Source organism: Rhamphochromis sp. 'chilingali' (genome assembly GCF_963969265.1).
Source record: "Rhamphochromis sp. 'chilingali' genome assembly, chromosome: 3".
Lineage (NCBI taxonomy): Eukaryota > Metazoa > Chordata > Actinopteri > Cichliformes > Cichlidae > Rhamphochromis > Rhamphochromis sp. 'chilingali'.
The window spans coordinates 12,734,322-12,754,547 of NC_137931.1; the positions used below are offsets into that span (position 1 = coordinate 12,734,322).

General features: G+C 40.1%; 1 protein-coding gene across 1 annotated transcript; it reads left to right on the forward strand.

Moving 5' to 3' along the window:
• The first annotated feature begins 2,940 nt into the window (after window positions 1-2,940).
• Window positions 2,941-9,328, forward strand: LOC308394541 (homeobox protein engrailed-1-B-like). The gene is made up of 2 exons (XM_080878905.1): window positions 2,941-3,788; window positions 5,856-9,328. Exons 1-2 carry the CDS (start codon window positions 3,254-3,256, stop codon window positions 6,173-6,175), a joined length of 855 nt encoding a protein of 284 aa, XP_080735031.1. The 5' UTR covers window positions 2,941-3,253; the 3' UTR covers window positions 6,176-9,328.
• The last annotated feature ends 10,898 nt before the right edge of the window (window positions 9,329-20,226 follow it).

Sequence of the window (20,226 nt, forward strand, 5' to 3'; positions counted from 1 at the left end):
CATTTAAGTCGATGCTCACCGGGAATTAATCTCTGGTGGAGCCAACTGATTACAGCTGCTGCTTATACCAGCTTTAGCTGAACTCTCACTCTCTCTCACTCAGGAACAACAACATTTGGTGATACTGGCTTATTCCCTTACTTCACCTTAATGAGCATGCACACAAAAAAACCCAACATAATTTTGGAGAGAATCATTTACTGCGCTTCCTGTCATCCTCCACTAGATGGCAGCAGACACAAACACCTGCAGCACCAAGACACAGCCCATCCAAAACCTCACAACTTTCCGCCGAGCATCACAATTATGCTGTCATTTGGAAACATTTGTAATATCCTTGACGATTTGAGGACAAACCGCATCCAAACACATGGTTCAATCGGGGAATATAATAAAATAAAGCAACAAAAAATACATCAGTGTTTCATTTTAGCTGGTGTGGAAATTATAAATGCAGTATTTTGAGGATGTGGAACAAATGCTTAACTAATTTGTTAAGATATTTGAAAGGTTAATAACGGGTCTATTTCTTAAACTTTGAAACAAAATATAAAAAAGTATGTTTGTTTTTAATCCAAGCGGTTTTTATTATACATCTTTATGAACTTTCAAAATACAACTCTATATATAGCAATTCTGTGTGAAAAAGAAAAATCAATCAAGCGTAGTGTTTGAATGAATGCCCAGACTGTTGGTTTTATAGCAAACACAGATGAAGCCAGTGACGTTTAAGAGTGAGGACGTGGAGAAAGTGAAGCAGGATTTTTATTTTTATTTTTTAAAGAAATAAATGTAAGATTTTCTGCTTTTGCTTCTCGCGAGGCTTTCTCGTTTCACCGAACCTCGCAGATAGGAAAGAAACAATGTGCTGCTTAAAACAACGGAGAAACCTGCTTTAGTCCAGGTGCAGTCCACACACACACACTTTTACATCAGCTCATCAGGGCTGACTGTGTGTGTGTGTGTGCGTGTGTGTACCAGTGAGGCTCCTGGAGTATATAGGCTACTCAATAAAACCGGGGCTGCGATCCGTCAGTGCATTTATCATCCTATTACGGCGACAAATCCGGCTCCCAATACATGAAAGGTAAAATGAATTACCAACGTTAAGCCGTCAATAAAGTCATTTCTGTAAATGGTGTCTCCGAGGGCCCCCGCTATTATTCAACAAGCTTTATCAGCACCTTGGAAATTACGTGGCTTGTAGCGCGGGCCCTGCTTCACTTTGATTAAGGGCCCTGCCAGGGAGCGCTGACAGCGGCTTTGACTCGGGGTTTTCTCCGGCCCCCCGCTCCCGGTGATGAACACCGGGCACATCGGGCGGAATGAAGACTAATTAAAAGCTATAAATTATCTTTTGCAGCTCCTCTCGAGCAGCCCCTCTCTTTGCGGCGCCAGATAAGAGCAGGACTGAGTGCTCATTTAGCCACAATGGCGCTGCGGCTAAACGCCATATTGATACTGTCCTAATTGGAATTTAATTAAGTAGCCATGGTGTCCCCCACACCCTCCTCCACACCCCCTCCTTCATCCTTAACTCCGACCCTCGTGCGGATGAAGATTTCACCGCGGCCGTGTTAACCATCAACACGTCCCCCACTTTCACGCTGTTGCCATTATCATTATTAATATTATTATTAATTCAAATCGCCAATTAGAGCTTGGAGGCAATTTCTGAAGATCTTCACAAAAAAGGAAAAAAAAAAAAAAAACAGCAGCCACCTATTATCGGGACACACTCCTGTTTTCCAGCCTCCCCTATACCCTTTCACGAGTGGCCTCCTGTGAACTGAAATATCACAGGGAAACGCAAACATGTTGGTTTTTCGTGTCGCTGTGGAAAAAAAACACAAAAAATCATACTTTAAGTCAAAGTCTTAGCTACTTAGAGGAAGGAAGGAAACTATACAGTTCTCTTTCTTTATGTGGACACACACTGTACAGACTACTACTGTTCAACTTTGATTTTTGTGCTTTTTTAAATAACTACTGGGTCACTTTTTCGGAATTTTGGGTTTGTTCATGTCAAATTCGTGGTTCTGTAATAGCTCATTAAAATATTAAAGGGACGTAAATTGTGATTAGGGTAAAGTAACGCTGTACAGATGCTGTTGGTGGTTTTAACAATCCAAGCTTTGACGTGTTCTCATTTACAGCATCCTCGTTGTATTTCACTGTTAGAGAAAAGAAAAAAATAAATGAGAAGGAAAGAACAAGGGTAAATCATCTGATGAGATTGTAGAAACGAATGCTGTGATCCACAATGTGCATTTTATGCACTTTACGGAGGAGCTGTTTAGCGCACAAAATGTTTTTGTTTATATTTTATCTAATATTATGAAGACACATAAAAATATTTTTTTAAATATACATATACTTAAAACACTCCACTTAAAATGAAATATGTTTTACATAGCTGATGTCAGTTCACGTGATATAATGTAATTTACACTTGGACGGTTAACAGTATTTACGCTGCAAAATTCACCAAATAGAAGGTCTTACATTTTAGCTAAAACATTAATGCTAGTAGTCCTATTTTTCTAAAATTATTCTTGTTATTTGTTTATTTTTATTATTCCTTCATCATTTTTATAAAGTGCGTTTGAATTCAAATAGTTTGTAAAACTAAAATGTGCTTAAAGAGCATGTAGCGATGTGGAATAAAACCCTTTCGCCCTTCTGAGCAGTGTTTTTAATGGTGGCTGTCTCCGCGCTTGTTTTTGTTTTGCTGTGTATTACGTCTGTGCACGTGCGCTTCTCCCGAATCGATCCAACTAATAAGCGCGTGCTGCGTGCGCGTGCTCGCCCGCAGCACAGCCACAGCTCTAATTGGACAGCGTCAATTGTGACAGGGACGATCTTCCGTCCTGATTGGCCGGTTGCTTTATGTGTACGCGCACACGTGCTTCCGGCTGGGTGTAAGAGAAAGGGAGAAAACACACACACACACGGGGGGGAGATAACGGTTTTAGGAGAGTTTGGGAAGAGCGAATACACAGATATTATGCTGCACCGAGGAGCGGCAGGGACACTGGCTGTAACGTGGAGCTGTTCGCTATGCCAGGTCTCGGAACACTGTTAGGAGAGGACATGCTTTAGGTGATATTGTTAACGAACGCAGGTGTTTATTCTAGTTTAAAAAGGCTTTTTTACATGCTGTCTGTCTGAATTGGATACCGAAGGGGACGGGAGAGTGAGCAACAAGTGGAGTTTGTCGTGGAGAGGCCGACGTTTTTCACGGTCACCAGCTATGGAAGAGCAGAAGGAGCCCAACAGCGGCCGGGACACAACCGAGGAGGAGAGCATGTCCCTGTCGCCGAACCTGCCATCCCCTGCTATGATTTTACCCCACCAGGCAGCCCAGCAAGCCCACAGAACCACGAACTTTTTCATAGACAACATCCTCCGGCCGGACTTCGGCTGCAGAAAAGAGCCGAACTACCGCGACCGGAGCCAGACGTCGGGTCGGGAAAACGTGAACCCGCTGGGCGCGAGGCCGCTACACACCGGCAGCCTGTGCCTGGACTCCAACTGCAGCAGCGACAGCAGCTCGTCGTCGCCTTCCTCGTCGTCGTCCACGTCCTCTTCCCCCTCTTCCAAGCAGAACTCGTCGAAGCAGTGCGAATCGACGAGCAACGGGACTGGTAGATACGCAGACAGCCCCTCGTCAATTATGGTCATGAGCGGCAGCAATGGAGGCTCTCCGCCCATGGCAAAAGAAAGCCAGCCGCTGTTGTGGCCCGCTTGGGTGTACTGTACGCGGTACTCGGACCGGCCCTCATCTGGTAAGGCGCTAGTAGTCCCCGAATGATATCGAGTGGGGTGCTGGAGTGGGATGACTTGTGTTTCTCTCCGCTGTGTCAAATACATTTCTTCCAGGTGCCAGCGTGAAGAAAAAGAGGGAATTTAAAATTGGCACGTGAGTGTTTAAATAGTTTACCGAGGTGCTCCAGCCAATCAAAACAAAGGGATTTGATTTCGAAAATAAGAACTGTCGGGGGGGTAAAGTGCTGAAAAGAAGTCGCTGAAGTAAAAGTGGTTAGCAGTTTATAATGGAGAGTGTAACGGAAGCACAAGGTGACAAAAGTCAAAGTGAAGAATTAAGTAAATTAATTCAGAGTGAAGTTGAAGCACATTGGGGCTAAAGCTGATGTGGGCCCCAGGCAGTGTCACGAGCAGATTTATTTTTTATGTATTTTTTAAAAAAAACTTTTTAAAAACTCTAAATAAGGCAAACTACACAAAAATATATGGAACGTATTTGGTTTTTCTGTTAATATTAATGTTTCCTCCCTTGTGCGGAAAAGACCAAAGTAATGTAAAACAAGCCAACAACAGTGCCGAGGATTCATACCTTATTAAACCCAATTACAAGTCCACACGGTTATTAAAAAAATCAAATGTATTGTTGTCTGGTCTTTCACGGGCTAACGTGTTTTTGCCGGTTATTTTAGATTCATTTATTTAGTCTGACAGAACTAAAGCTGGAACGTTTTTCTCTGTTTTTGCTCCCGAATTTTAGCCTAAAAATAATACTTAAAAAAGAGGCACGGATCTGTTTTCTAACCTCCACCACTGCTGCTTTTATTTTTCTGAAAGCAATTCTTTTCTTTTCACTTTTATCCGCTTTCTCCCCTCTGAGCTGATGCAGAAGATGCATCGATTTAGAGATGAGTTTGAAGGTTCGAGTGTTTGCATATGTCATGCAATGACTTTTTAGGCCCGTTTAATGTTTAGCAGTTTAAACATACAGGATGCTGATGTATCTTTGAAACAGTGTGTGTGTGTGTGTGCGCGCGCGCGCCTCATGGCTTCTAGGCCGGCCTATGTGATGGTGCGGAAGGTTTTATTGGCTTTAATGGTGGTGGTTATGTGTCAGGGTAAAGGAAGAAGTCCTTCTGCGACTTATTGTTATTATTTTTTTTATGAAATCTAATATTAGACCCGAAGCTCCCCAGCCTGCCCTGTTTCACAGCGACAGCGCTTCCTTTGTCCCACTGGATTAAATGTGCGCAGTACACAGTTAATCAGCGGATCAATGCGCACTCATATATTCAGCTACGTGACCAAATTCCCGTGCTTTTTTTTTTTCTTTTTTGCTGCTTCAGCTTTATTCGATCGGGTCCTTGAAGTGAAAATACCGCGCTGCTGCAGTCATAACTGATCAAGCAGCCCCGGATGAGGTCCCATTAGCTGTGCTGCAGCTTGTGGAGCTGTGGAGTGTGCAGGGAGGATATCTATCTCTGCACCTCCAGTGTAACACTTCCACGTGTGAGCGATAGGACAAGGCTCATAAGGCTTTAACAAGTCTCATCATTTGCACTGGAGCTTTTTTTCTTGTTGTTGTTGTTGTTTGGGTTGCTGCTGCTCTCTTCTGATTGGCTACTTTGTCTCCCACGTCCCACACTCACCTGTGAGGCAGACCTTCAGCATGTCAAATAGTAATGAATAATCAATCGTGAGATTCTCCCACAATCCCCCTCCACTTCCTCCACCAAAGGCTTATATTTGTTTGCTCTGATTTAAAACAAGTTGTGTTTGCACAGCGTCCAGCTTTAACAGTTCCGCTCATTCTCTGTGCTGTTTTTTTTTTTTTTTACTGTGACATCAAAACATTATTTTGATAGAAGTCATCCCCAGCACAGGCTAACCTGCCCACATCATTCCCGCACAGACTTGTGACCTACATTCGGGCATACCGAGCAGATAATAAGGCGCTATCATCGCTCACAGAGAGACGCTTTCACGTTTTTCTTTCCTTTAAAATAGAAGAGAAAAAAAGTGGTGCTCGGTGTCAGACTGTGTCCAGCCTTAGAATAAATCTTTGTTTCCCATTGTTGTTTCCACACCAGGCCCAAGGACACGGAAACTGAAGAAGAAAAAGAGCGGCAAGGAGGACAAGCGGCCCAGGACGGCGTTCACGGCCGAGCAGCTGCAGAGACTCAAAACCGAGTTCCAGGCCAACCGCTACATAACGGAGCAGCGGAGACAGTCTCTGGCCCAGGAACTCAACCTGAACGAGTCCCAAATTAAAATCTGGTTCCAGAATAAGAGGGCCAAGATTAAAAAGGCCAGCGGTTACAAGAACGGCCTGGCCCTGCAGCTCATGGCTCAAGGACTTTACAACCATTCAACGACCACCGTGCAGGAGGAGAAGGAGGAGAGCGAATGAGCGGCCGGACTCTTTTGGACATAACGAACTGGGAGAAGAAGGAGAAGTGGGGGACGCTATTTAAAAACACAGATTTCTGTTTATGGTAACAGTATATGGACATAGTTATATAAATGAACGCTCGTTATTAAAGTTTATATAGCCACACAGTTATCATGTTGTATACGGTATATTTAATTTCAGGCTCGTCTCTTCACGCCGGTCCTTTTTTCTCTCCTCTCTGTCTGTTCTCACTGTTTTTTAGGATCTATAGGTTCTTGTGGTCTCCTTGCCCCCACCCCCCTTTTCCCCATATTTGCGCCATATTTTCCCTTCAACACATCAGTCAAGCCAAACAAGCCAAAGATTTTAATATGTTCACATGTAGTCTGAAATTAAAAAAAGAGGGAGAGAGAGAGAGAGCAGTAGTTAATGGGTTAAATTATTATTTCTTACATACATTTCCACGGATAAAAAAAGAGAAAGAAATAAAAGCGTTTTGTTGCCATATTTGAGAATAAAACATATTTAAATCTATGATAAGCTGTCAGCATGTCACAATGATTCCTTACAATATGGTGAATTTACGGGAATTCTGGGTAATATTATTATTATTAATATTATTTCACTTGAACTACATTGCCTGGACTCCCCAACATATTAACGCCCACACGGACATATAATCGTGGCACATAACGTGTTTAAAGGAGGAAAGTGTAATTACCGGCCTTTTTAAATTCCGTCTGTCTATAAAACAGCGGATTATGTGAAGTCTTTATCGGAGCTTTCATATCAAACTGAGACACACACAGAAATATATCGCACAGCAGGTCCTGTTTCAGCGCCTCCTTGATGGATACCATTTCACCTATTAAAACTATTCTGGGCATTTATAGGTTTTCACGCCTCTGCTCAACTTTCTCCGGACACGCTGGAGCGTGAACGCGCACGCTGGAGTTAATACTAAAACGTGAACTCGCGGTTTGGGGAGAAGCGCTCTGTCTCTCCGTCCTGCGCGGCCTGACTTGACCTCAGGTTCAGGTTAGACTGAGCCTGGCTGTGAACTCTGTGGCATGGCGTGTGTGTGTGTGTGTGTGTCGCACTCCAAGGTCAGCAGCAGAAAAACTTATAGAAATCCATTTAATTTCACCCAAATCAAAAGGAGAAACTGTGACTCTTGAAGTATTAGTATCAGACTAGTCTACGCTGAACAGTCTGCCTTCTTTTTTTGCCACCTTGAATTTTTCCTCCAATTATTAAGAAAACGTGAATATTTTTTTTATTTGTGCTCACTTTCAGTTATATCACTTCACGGTAATTCTAACTGTAATATTTGGAGTTTATGTCAGCGATAGAGTCCAGTGAGAATCCTCACAGCATCCCCTCGTTGCTAAAAACAGGCACCTGAGCCTTTTAGTATCCCCGCCGATTTATCTCGACCTGGATTATATCACACATTTAACACACTTGATTGTGGCGCATATAAACAAAGAAGAGGAAAGCTCTCCTCTTTGACTTTATTGTTTTTGTTTTTTTGTTTTGTTTTGTTTTGTTTTTTTTTTGGGGGGGGGGGGGGGGGGATTGAAATAAAGAAAAAAGACTGGCATCCGGAGGACGTTTGTGAGCTCGATGAGCGCTGCTTCTGTTTGTTCCGGCGCTTACAAGAGATTATTTAATTAAGAGCTAACGAGCCTGCAGAGGCGTTCACGGCCTTCGCGTTTCAGGAGCTTTAATTATTTCAAGTGCGTTTGCGTTCGGCTCTGCCTATAGAGCACAGATTTAATAACCGCGCAGCATCACGTGTTAATAATGGATTTCAATAACGACGATCGTGAACTTTAAAGGCAGGTTACAGATTTTAATGAACGATTTTACCTTAAAAATCTTTATTTGTTTGCCTTTTATCCCTCAAAGCGACCAGCAGACATAACTGCGCATGTCGAGAAAAAAAACGAATTCGATTATAAAGAGAAAGGTTTAAATTACAAAAAGTGACCGTAGAAGTTGCAAAATACATTATATATACACACCTTTTTATAGTTAAGGGTTCCTGTTTTTCATGGTGAATGTGAGGTAGCAGCAGAATGATAATAACTGGCCCTGCAGCATCTCCTGCAGCCTGCGAAATCCTCCAGGGGTCCTTGAAGGGGCTTCCAGAGGCCCCACACTAATATAAGGACTAATTTAACGTCACTAACCGCTATAATGTGTGACTGAATATTCATAGGACTTAATTTCAGTTGGATTTTTTTCTCTCTGTTAAAAAAAATGTGCTACTTTTTGTTTGTTTTGCTGATGCCGCTCAAAAGCAGCAGATGCGATGAAATGTGCGCTGTTTCTCATCGATTAAATATACTTTAATATAATTTCGATGTATTCGGGAATAAAACAAGAGTTGGCGGATATGTTTAAGGAAAAATACACAGACACACACACACACAAGGACAGTGTGTTTCCAAATCCTGCGTCTTTGGCCATCTGGCCCGCATGTGTGAGCAGAGGTGCAAAGGCTGCCTGCCTCTTCACGGTCAGCCAACCCTGTAGGTCTAATATTATAGTGATAGTTCCAGTCCCTGCTGTGAATGCGGAAGAGGATCTTATGACAGTGTATTTAAAATTCATACAATTATGAAACAGCGAGAGGATTCCTCTAACCCCCTCCTCCATCCCTCCCTCCCACCTTGTCATTGAGGAAGCCGAGGGTTTATCTGTAAAACAAAGAAAAGCCCGGGATCGTTTGCATAGTTAGCATAGTCTGCCTCGCAGGCACAATATGGATTTAATTTATATGCAAATGAAAGCAATAAAAAGAGAATACACACTGGAAATCTGGGCCGTTTAAAAAAAGAGGGGGAAGAGTTGGATTCCGAGCAGGTACAGCACGCATGCACAAAATGAAGCATTATCATCAGGCTCACCCCGAGAACAGCCGTGTTATATAATATCCAGAAAGTGCAACACAGCAGCATTAGCACCGCTGTTCGAAAACACACACAAAGCAGTGCGAAGAATTAAATAAGATTTCCATTATGAGGAAAGTTTCTTTCACGAGGCTCCAAATGTAGCAGCAAACAAGATCAAAGAGCGTGGACACACACACACACACACACACACACACACACACACACACACACACACACACACACACACACACACACACACACACACACACACTGCACTCAAGTATCATTCCTTTTTGCAAAAAAAAAGGAAATTCAGCTTCTTTGCATCGCCTCCGAGTGTTATCGGTGATCAGTGTATGGTGACCTTTTAGTCCCAAACTGTTTGTCAGCAGCTTTGACATCTCTTCTAAAAAAGGGTGTGTGTGTTTTCTGCTACAGGACAAAAATCACACATTGTATTAGCAACAAGAGATCTTCATTCTTTCTAAAGCTATTCATCTTAATAGACAGTTTTAACTTTCAGTATTGTGGAAGCAAATTCAGGATAAGACCTCTCGGGTATCTTTATAAAGCTTGAAAACATGCAAACCAAAAATAATGCCATTAATCAAATTTAATTAAGGCAGTGGACTGTGTGCTTACTTTTTTGGATGAATATTTTTAATTTGTTTCATTTTATGTTTTTTTTAACAAATGCATTGTGATGGGTAACGAGTCTTTAACCATGACTGTAACATATTCAGGAAAAAAAGGAAATTACACACATATGATAATATCATTACTTACAATGTTACTTTATTTACTAACTCAATAACAATATTTCATTTTAAACATAACAGTTATTATCCTTACTACAAAATGTAAATGTTCTTTTGATAAGAAATCAGTGATAATTAAAACAAAATGTTGCCAATATGCATAAAAATATAATATAACACAACATATATTTGAAAAAGCAAACCAAGTTTATCACAGTATTGTATTTTTACTTCACGCTTATTGTTCTTAAAAAAGAAAAATGATTAAAAATATCTAGAAAATCTGAAAAAAAAAAAAACCAAAGTAGCAATAATGCCATCGATCTTTTTTTTGTTGTTGCTAACTTTACAGATGAATTTGAAAGTTATAAATAACTTTATAACCCCTACAAAAAATTTCAGACATCATCAGTGCATTATCATGATTTCACAATAACTCTGACCAGCTATAAAAGCCTCTTGTCTATGAAGCAATCAGTGATAATGAAAAAATAATAATCTATATAAATATATATCTTCTCATAATTTCTAATAATGTAATAATTAAGCCAATTTGGTAAAAAGTAAAACAAGCTTTCTTTAGTTTTTATATTCATTCGCATAAACGTGATTATATTTGCTGTAGTTTTCACCTCTTGTACTACAGTTAACACAGATACATTCATGTTAAATGTATCGATGATTACGCTACACTCGAAAAACCATCTACATCATGTAGAGGTGAACCAACGTTTAGAAACATTTTTCCTCTTGTAACACTTTGAACAGTGACAGCACACAAAGTGGGGTTCCTATTAGAAACATGCAGGCTAACCACCTGCCATTCAAACAAAAGGGGAGGTGACCTCAGTAGTTCATTCAATTTAAGTGTTCAAAGTGTTGTTTAATCAGCGTGCTACAAGCTGCTGGAAAATACACATCGACGCAGAAATAGGAGAGCTTTTAGAGGCGCACACAATAAAAGGCACCCATGCAGAGACATACAAGCATCCGTGCAAAAAGGCAGGAAAAGAAATTCTAGGCTCTCTCTCTCTCTGACACACACACACGCACGCACGCACGCACACACGCACACACGCACGCACGCACGCACACACGCACACACACACACACACACAGAGAGAGAGAGAGATTTTAAAAGAGCTTCTTAGATCACTACCCTGTGACTGTGGTGCTGCTAAGTAGAGAAGTTTAGTAATTCCTTCCCAGCTGCCTCTGTAAAGAGAAAAGAGAGCTGGAGACAATAAGAGAGTCCCTTTTCATGTCTCTCCTCTTTCAACTTTTTACCTAAATTTCTGCAGATGTCCAGCTGGTCCCACATCAGATTGCTCTTTCTATACTTCATGCAGACCACCAAAATTTGTCACATGGCATTGAGAAGAACTATTCTTATTTACTTTTCTTCTTGGACTGACATGGAGAAAATGGAGAGCGTAACATTCTGCAGCTCATCCAGCTGTATGAGGCAACACTGTATTCATTTGTTTCGGTGCTCTGTCAGGAGATGTCTCTGGGTGCATGGAGAAAATATGTGCGGAGCCGTTACAAATGTGTAAAAAACATGCTTTTGCCTACTAAAGGGATTAAACAAAATAATATGAAAATCATATGCAGGAAAAAATGCAGGAAAACAATGCTGACATACAAAGACGCAGCTCCTGTGCAGCAAACATTATTTGTTTGGGTGACTGAAAAAAATTATAATAGAGAGAAAGAGAAAAACTTACAGCATGGATGCACAATATCAGAAAAAAAGCACTCTGGACTTGGACTTGTTGACGATTTACATTTACTATTGGTAGCAGTAGCAGCCAATTTTTATTTGAGTCAATGAACTTAGTACATACTAAAGTACTGGTACTTAGTACATAATTGTCTAAACTTAGTCTGATGAACAGTTGAAAGACTCCCAGTTTTCTTATTTTATATATTTTCTTTGTTTCTATGATACAAAAGGATGAATAAACAACATCAGACAGACAGTAAATGGACTATCAGCCATATTATTTAAACTATTTCTGTTGGTATTAGCACATAATTTCACCACTGGTACATTCTATAAATTTGATACCTACAAAATTAATTCTGCTTTTTTAAAGTAGAAAAACTTAAAGGGGGAAAACACGATGTTGCACAAGTGTTTCTTTTGGCTTCTTTGTCTGTTTTAGCTTTAAATATGTGTTTTCTAAATTAAACATTGTCTCACTTTTGCTGTGTCAAAATTGAACTCAAATTTTTAAATAAACTTACATTTAAATGAAAATTTTTAACATGATGTAATCATGCTAAATTTCATGAAATCCTCTACCTAGAGCCAAAACTTACTTGCTAGGTTTAGGAAACTAGCTAGAGCTTCTGTTACTGCTTTCTAAGCTAGTTAAGCTAGCTAACAGCAGTTTAGCTGGGCTAAGCAAGTTTAGCTTCAGCCTTATTTAATTATTAATCAAAAAGCATCTTGTCAAAATATATTTATCTTTAAAGATAATGATTTTTATAGATTATTTTTATTGGCACCATTTGTGTCTCCTTTTGTTGCAGCGAATCAAAGAAATCTTACATTTAAAAAAAGCTAACCAGTTTAAAATATTTTCGCTTCTCATTCGACTATTTTTTTTAAAACAATGAAATTGATGTTACCCAACAAATGAGCACCTCCAACCATCAACTAGCAATGTCTGTAACCGTGTTTAGTTACTATATTCGTAAATGCTTAAAAAATAAATCCATTTTGTTCTGGCTTTAGTTCTAGCTTGTTAGCTAGCCTACAACAATTAGCTCTGTTGCTTTTGTGTTTTTACTTGGGGTAATAGAAGTTTTTAGAGCACATTTTTATAGAGGTTATCTATTTTCAAAGCACATCATGCTATGATATATAAGGGGATAATGTGGTTTTTATGTTAAAGCTTTTTAGGGCATTATATAATAACATTGAAAGTGTTAAAGCAACAGATGGGAACTGTATTAAACTGTATGATGCAGCAGAAAATATCTGTAGGTTATGATCAATTATAAATAACACTTCTAGTTTGGGAACAACGTTTTACTCTGCTCGAATATTCCTAATTTGAATTGTTGAGGGGTTCAAATCTTTCTCTTGACTTGCAATGTGCTTACATGTGTGTGCAAGAGCGAGACAGAAAAAGTGACGACAGTCTGCGTTTATGAGATTTCAACCTAACAGTATGAATGAATTTTTGAGTGTTTTCCCTTCAGGAGTACACATATACCAAGATCATGTCTTGCCACAGGGGAAGTTTACTCATGACTTGTTGTGACCTGTCATCAGGGGCACACTCTCTCTCTCGCCCTCTCTCTTTCTCTGTCTCTCTGTCTCTCTCTCTCTCTCCCTCTCACGCACACACACACACACACACACACACACACACACACACACACACACACACACACACACACATAGACAAAGGTGGCACTGAAAGAGAACCTCCCACAATGCAGCTGAGCAGTCCGGACAAGGGAGGGGGGAGCTTTTCACTCCAACAGCCGTGATCTCAGCTGAGCAGTCCGGACAAGGGAGGGGGGAGCTTTTCACTCCAACAGCCGTGATCTCACCGAGCTAAATCCAGATTATATGGAGGATATACACAGTGCCACTTGTTTACACTGCCCATCAGGGGGTGATTTGAGCCAAGTGGGGTGTGGAGAGAACGGAGGTGGGGTCATCACTGTGTGCAATGCAAAGTGTTCAGGCCAAAAGTGAAGGAGAACTTTCCCCTTTTAAAAGAAAAAAGTTGTGTAAATATGTAAAAATATAAAAACTGTGTGAGCATTTCTACTTTTTTAGTTAGTAAAATGATGAAACTCTAAAATTGCATAAATTAAACGTCCTGATATTTGTCACACACTTTTATCTCCTTTGACAAAGTCATCAGTGTTTTATCGGGGATGTAATGTCCCAGTATATGGCACTCTAATTAAAAAACAAACACTGGGAAATGACATCTGCATCTCCAGCTGCAGCTACGTGGCAGGCAGCCCATCAATTCAGGCCAATGATCAGAGTGTGAATGTGTGCATTCTGTGATCTCATTATATTTTTTATTTTCAATTAAAAGAAGTCATTTAAAAAAACAGCATTTCTTCTGCATTTTGACAGCATTCATGAATCAAACTTTTTCTGCTGGTGACCTACTGATAGGCTCACGTGCACAGGCACACACAGTGAGAACAAAGACAGGGACACCTGGGATTCCCCTGTTGTATGGGTGGTCACACCCACCTCTGCCTCTTCTTCATGCCTTCCACATGTGGAAGCACTTTATCTTCCTGGTGCCTTGCTCGCTTCGCTTTACCGTCTGTCTCGAGTGTGAACCACTTCACTCCAGCGAGAAAGCCAAAGCTGTGAGAACAGAATGGTCATCAATGAAAATAGTGATCATATTCCCATCTGCGGTCCCCTTGAGAGCCTTCAGACTTGAGCTTAGCTGTAAAACAGCATTTTGTTGGAGGCTGTCAGAGACACCGCAATCACCTGTGTGTACATCTTAGACCTGATACCTCCTTATTGGATCTTCTGTGGGTTCATTTTGTTGAAAATAAAACAACGGTTGACTTTCGTAGCATCCCTCTTGTTGGCTATCCTGTCACCCCTTACGCTCACACTTCAAAAGCACTTGCAGAGAACTCCTTCTCCTCGTTCAACGCTCCGTCTTTCGGCGCAGTGGCCCAGAGGTGGCGAGAGGTGATGTGGGGAAGCGATTAGTCATATTCAATTTACATATGGCTGTCACATAGCTCCTCCGGGCTGAGCGCTGATGTCATCCCTGCGTGGGGCCCGCTGTGGCCACCCGGAGTATGGGAAGACTTCTTGCTGTCATGAGAGGGGGAGAAAATTGCCCCTGATGGGAGCAATATCACTGTTCGAGTGGGATGATGAATGTGGGGCGGCACTTTAGTCTGGGTGTATGTGTTTGTATAAGCTGTGAACTCTGATCATATACTTGCATGTCTGGGTGTATGTAGCATGATACTGGCACTATGGTAGATGACAGCAGGCAGGTACTGTCAGGAACTAGCATGTGTATCCTTAATGTTTAGACACTCTGGCACTAGTCCCCCTTTGTTATGTTATGCTGCTTTGTCCTTTAATTCCACTATATTTTGGACACAAATATTACACTTTGTTGTCCTCTTTAGTTCATTTTGCAGATTAATTGCATGGTTATTGATCACGATACCTGGTAACACATAAGTAGTTCAATTGATCAACAGGTGGAACCTTTTAATGCGATATAGAGTCATGGCTCAAAAAAAAGTGCACCATCCATCAGTTTTTTTCAGATATCAGGACATAAGAAGAAAAAACATCTAGTACTGACCAGGTGATGATTCGAGTCCTTGTTGAACCACCCGTAGCAGGAACTTGAAGCTAAATAACTTTCACTCCTCTTTTTGCAACTTTGCTGTAGTTCTTGGGATAATTGTGTTGTTGCACGACCTGATTTGGGCCAAGCTTTAGCTGCCAGAAAGACGACCTCACGTTTGATTCTGCAACACTTTGGTATACTAGAGGAACTCGTGTTCGCCTCAATGACTCCAACGACTCTAAGGGCGTGTGGCAGCAAAACAATCACAAATGATGACCCGTTCACCACTGCGCCTGACAGTTGGTATGAGGTGTTTGGCTTTCATCAAATGTGGTGCTGTGTATGATGGTCAAACATCTCCACTTTGGTCAATCCAAAGGACATTGTTCCAGAAGTCTTACTGACTGATCAGATGCAACTTTGCAAACCTAAAACACATCGCTGTTTTCTTTTCACAAGAAGAGGTTTTCTCCTGGAAACCCTTCCAAACAAACCTTTAGCGTGTTCAGTCTGAGATATAGCACTTGGACTTTTGTCAGTGTCTCTGAACATCATGGTCTGACCTTGGGGCATATTTACTTAGATCATTGGATTGCAGAATGTTAGACTTCAAAAAGAAAATGACCTCATAATCAATAAACAATCATAAACAATCGCATGTTCCAAACCACAAACCTGAATAATGGTTGTGCATGATTTACATACTTATCGAGTATGTTTACTTTAGGTATTATATATTATGATCATACAATATGTGCACTATTAATCGTACAGCTCTTACTTTGAAACTACTTACACAGAATTTACTTAAGTGAATAATCTAAAAACTTTATTTTACTTTATGTTTTGCTTTCATCCAAAACAAAATTATATTTAATCTCTTGGGCAGGAGCACTTCTCACTAATAAATCTATAACATGACACAGTACTGCAGTCTGAAAATCATCCCCAGTGTTTTTTACACCAATTTCTTACACTGGTTACAGCCTATGTTTATCTTAACTTAGATTAGTAGGCTGTAAGAAGTCGGATTTTATAGCATAAAATTACATGAATTTCACAGAATTAACTGAACATTTTCAAGCCCCAAATAATAAACAGATAAAGCCCATCGACACACATCACAGGTTCCCTAATTAATGAGACATGAGATGGATATATGTACGAGAAGAAGTTTGCTCGTTAGCTAAGTTTTGTGTTGTAAATGGACATATTCCTTAAGAAATCTTTGGATTTTACAAGTTAATAATGGCAACAATGTGTCTCATATGCATTCGTATATAGGCTATTTTTCAAAACTCATTATCATTATAGTATATTCTGAGAATTCAAACTTAAATTTCACTGTATCATCCACAACTTAATGACCTGAACCTAGTTTCAAGGAAACTACACGTCTTTATTTTAACCAGTTATGTCTCATCTTGCTTACAGATACAAACACAAGCACGGATCCTCGAAACAGGAGAGAGGGAGGGTGGCCGATTGCTCCAGCTCCAATGTTACTGTAAACGTTAGCTCAGATATGGCTCCAAACTCCTCAAGGGGCCAACAGCCGGCAGTCCATTTTGCAGTCGGCTGCTCAGAGAAAGCTGTGGAGTTCATGTAGTTTATAGTGAACAGCCACTGGCAGGCATCCAGAGGAGGAAGTCAGAGTTATTTATGAAGCGTCACTTGACAAAAGACAGTAAAGCTTCCCATATTCAGCGAATCTGGCTGCTCCGCCATTGACAATGAATCCAATTTGTTGCAGTCAAGACCAAGTAATCTGGTGGACAATGGGTCACATGTAAGTACAATAACCTGCATATTTATTTACGGTAATACATTTAGATGAAAATCTCATTAAAATGCAGAGACAATATTGTATTTACATGCATACATGTGCAAATTGTCACACACACACAAGAACGCATGAAATTCAAGTTACTCATCTCTGGTTGTGGGTAGGATGCGAGACCGTGAATAACTGTTTTAACACACAGCCGGCACAATGTGTGGTCTGTGACATACCATCTAAAGCATACTCTGTCTGTCTGTCTGTGTTTGGGCCTCAGAGTTCCACGTTAGTCTTGATTTGGATTAAATTATTGTGTTTATATAAGTGAAAGCAGCACAGAAATATAACACCATACGTTTTGTTATGTACATCTCAAGTAACGGCTCGCAAACTTTGGGATTAACTTTCGTGAGAGGGACAAGAACACAACTAATGAGAATTTTTTTAATTTACACTTTTAAGAAAGAGTTACAGACACTGGCAGATATCAGCTTATACAGTATGAATGTTAAATAAGCAGATGTGCTCTGTTTTTGAGGTAAGTAAGACGTCTTTAATGGGAGCATTTGGAAGAATATGCTTTTATGACATAATGATAATTGTAATATATATATAATGTTAACAATAAAAGTTATTTCTTTTTTTGGTTAGATTTTCCAGAATATTATTTGATTTTTGTTCACAATGACACCAAAGTGATTATTGGATTTTGTAACATCCCTATATGACTGATAAAAGACAGCAAAGTCATTTTAACAGTCTAACAATTACCTGGAAATTAAGGAATGACTGAAAATAATCTGTAACTCCTTCAAAAAAGGTTTAAGTTACATACTTGTGTTAAGACATTGGCTGATGTAACTGTTTTTTAAATCTCTAATTTATATACTTTTTTTTAAAAATCAATTTTTCAAAATTTGATTTCATCCCTCCACCTCACAGACAGTCATAGTCAAAAGCAACGTGTGTGGGTCTGCATATATTCTTGTGTCTTTACACATATTTGTCCCATTGTCATGAATGTTTTGAGGGGGTCAGCACATATTTTCACTTGGACTCAGTGATAAACTGATTAGATTAGACACCTTTTTGCCCAGAACTCATGAAAAAAGACTTACTTAGTTACTTAGTAATTTTATATCCAAAAAGTTAAATCTCATATTTAGATATATATCAAAGTAAACTGCAACTTGAATATTTGGCACTGACATCCAATTATGCAAAAATACAACAGCTTCCAAACTTGCAGGCAGCCCGGTGACGAGTGAAACACTTAATACGAACACTAAACAATATAAGGTAACATACAGTAATTATAATTACCAAAATCATTTTCTATTTTTTTATTATTGGTTAACCCACCAGTATGTGCAAGCGTTTAATGCAAAAACATAATTGTTATTTATCCATGAAGATGTAAATATACAGTTTTATAAATAAGCAAAAAAAAAAGTACTAAAACATATTATTTTTAATTACCATAACACGTTACATATTCACATTATTGAAACTGGTTTCTCAGAGGAGTTCAGTGTGCCGACTCAAAGTTGTGTATAGAAAACTTGTATTCAGTGTGTTATTTGCGCAACAAACAGCAACATAATTTTTTGTTTTAAATAAGTTTTTGACAAGTTTCTAAAATATTTTTCTTATTTTGATGACAGGTGGTTTAAATTACTTTTTTTAAACACTGCTTAATTATGATTAAAAGTGTTAAAGGTTATTTAGGCTGGTGACCTTTCTAGGGAATATCCCATTTTGCTCCCAGGGATTTTTTGAAACCTCGATGTAGAAAAGCAAAGCAAAATTAGCAGATAGTTCAAGTTTCAGATGTGTTTTTGTACTCAGCACAGCAACTAATAATATTAGGACTGCTATGGTAATTCTTGACTCTGGCAAAATGGTCAGACATTCTGCAGTAAGTGTTTTACCACAATGAATACTTATGAATACCTGTTTTTTCTTGTAAACAGGTGTGAAGCTAAACACCTGCATACTCACTGTGACGAATCAAATGGGTGAGAGTTCAAACGTCCAGTGTGGAAGACATGTTGCCTTAGTGTCATTTCCAAGATATTACCAAAAGGAAAGAAATAAAGCAGATTAAGAAGCTCTGATTTGATCACATTTGTTTTCTTTTTTTGCCTGGGACTGCCTCTGTGTATAAAAGTCAGAGTTTTAGAAATCATTAGGAGCAGATGGCTGCGACGTAAAACCAAACATCAGAGAGAAAGAGAGAGAGGGAGAGGACCGGGAATGAGAGAATGGGAGCAAAGAGAGGAGCATAAGGGAGCTGAAGTCTTGCATTTCCCGTCAAACTGTGGAGATGAACCACAGATGTTTGTCGACAGAAGATGAGCCGTCTCTAACAGCTGGTCGGGGATCAGATTTGTGTCAGCACACGGACGACCTCCTGCAATGCTATAATGTGCTGGAAACCAGATGCAAAATGACATGTTGGTCGAGGGGAAAAAGGCGAAACAGCTCTCTCTCAGGTCCAAATTTGGAACCAAAATTATTTACTGAAAAGTCAAAAAATATTTGTTCATATTCTTTAAAGCAATTTTGAAAAAATATACGAAATGTCGCAAGAAATAAAAGCAGTTCATATCATGAAGCGCTTGTAAAAGCTCCTATCATTAGCATGCCGCTAAGTGAGGAACAACAACAATACATGGTTACTTTTTAACAGCTAACTCGACTGCCGGTGTTGTGACTAGTGTGTGGTGAGGAACCATCAAAGACTGGAACGGTAAAATGGTAAATGGCCTGTATTTGTATAGCACTTTACTAGTCCCTAAGGACCCCAAAGCGCTTTACACATCCAGTCACCCACCCATTCACACACACACACACTGGTGATGGCAAGCTACATTGTAGCCACAGCCACCCTGGGGCACACTGACAGAGGCGAGGCTGCCGGACACTGGCACCACCGGAGCCTCTGACCACCACCAGTAGGCAATGGGTCAAGTGTCTTGCTCAAGGACACAACGATCGAGACTGTCGGAGCCGGGGCTCAAACTGGCAACCTTCCGATTACAAGGCGAACGGCCAACTCTTGAGCCACGATCGCCCCACATCGCGGCTGGAGGTCAACCCTACAAAACTGCCAGCCATTTTTAGTTGGCGGATGGGAATTCAGATGTCCTATGTGTGTTTTGCTCCGCGTCGCCGCAGGAATTCACAAATCCAGACTTCAAAAATGTGATGCTGCTCTTTCAGGCTGTATTTAAGAGGGGCATTCCAGTTACGCTTTTTTATGGTCCTTTCAAAAAGGGAAAACCAAAAAGAATATAGTTAGGCA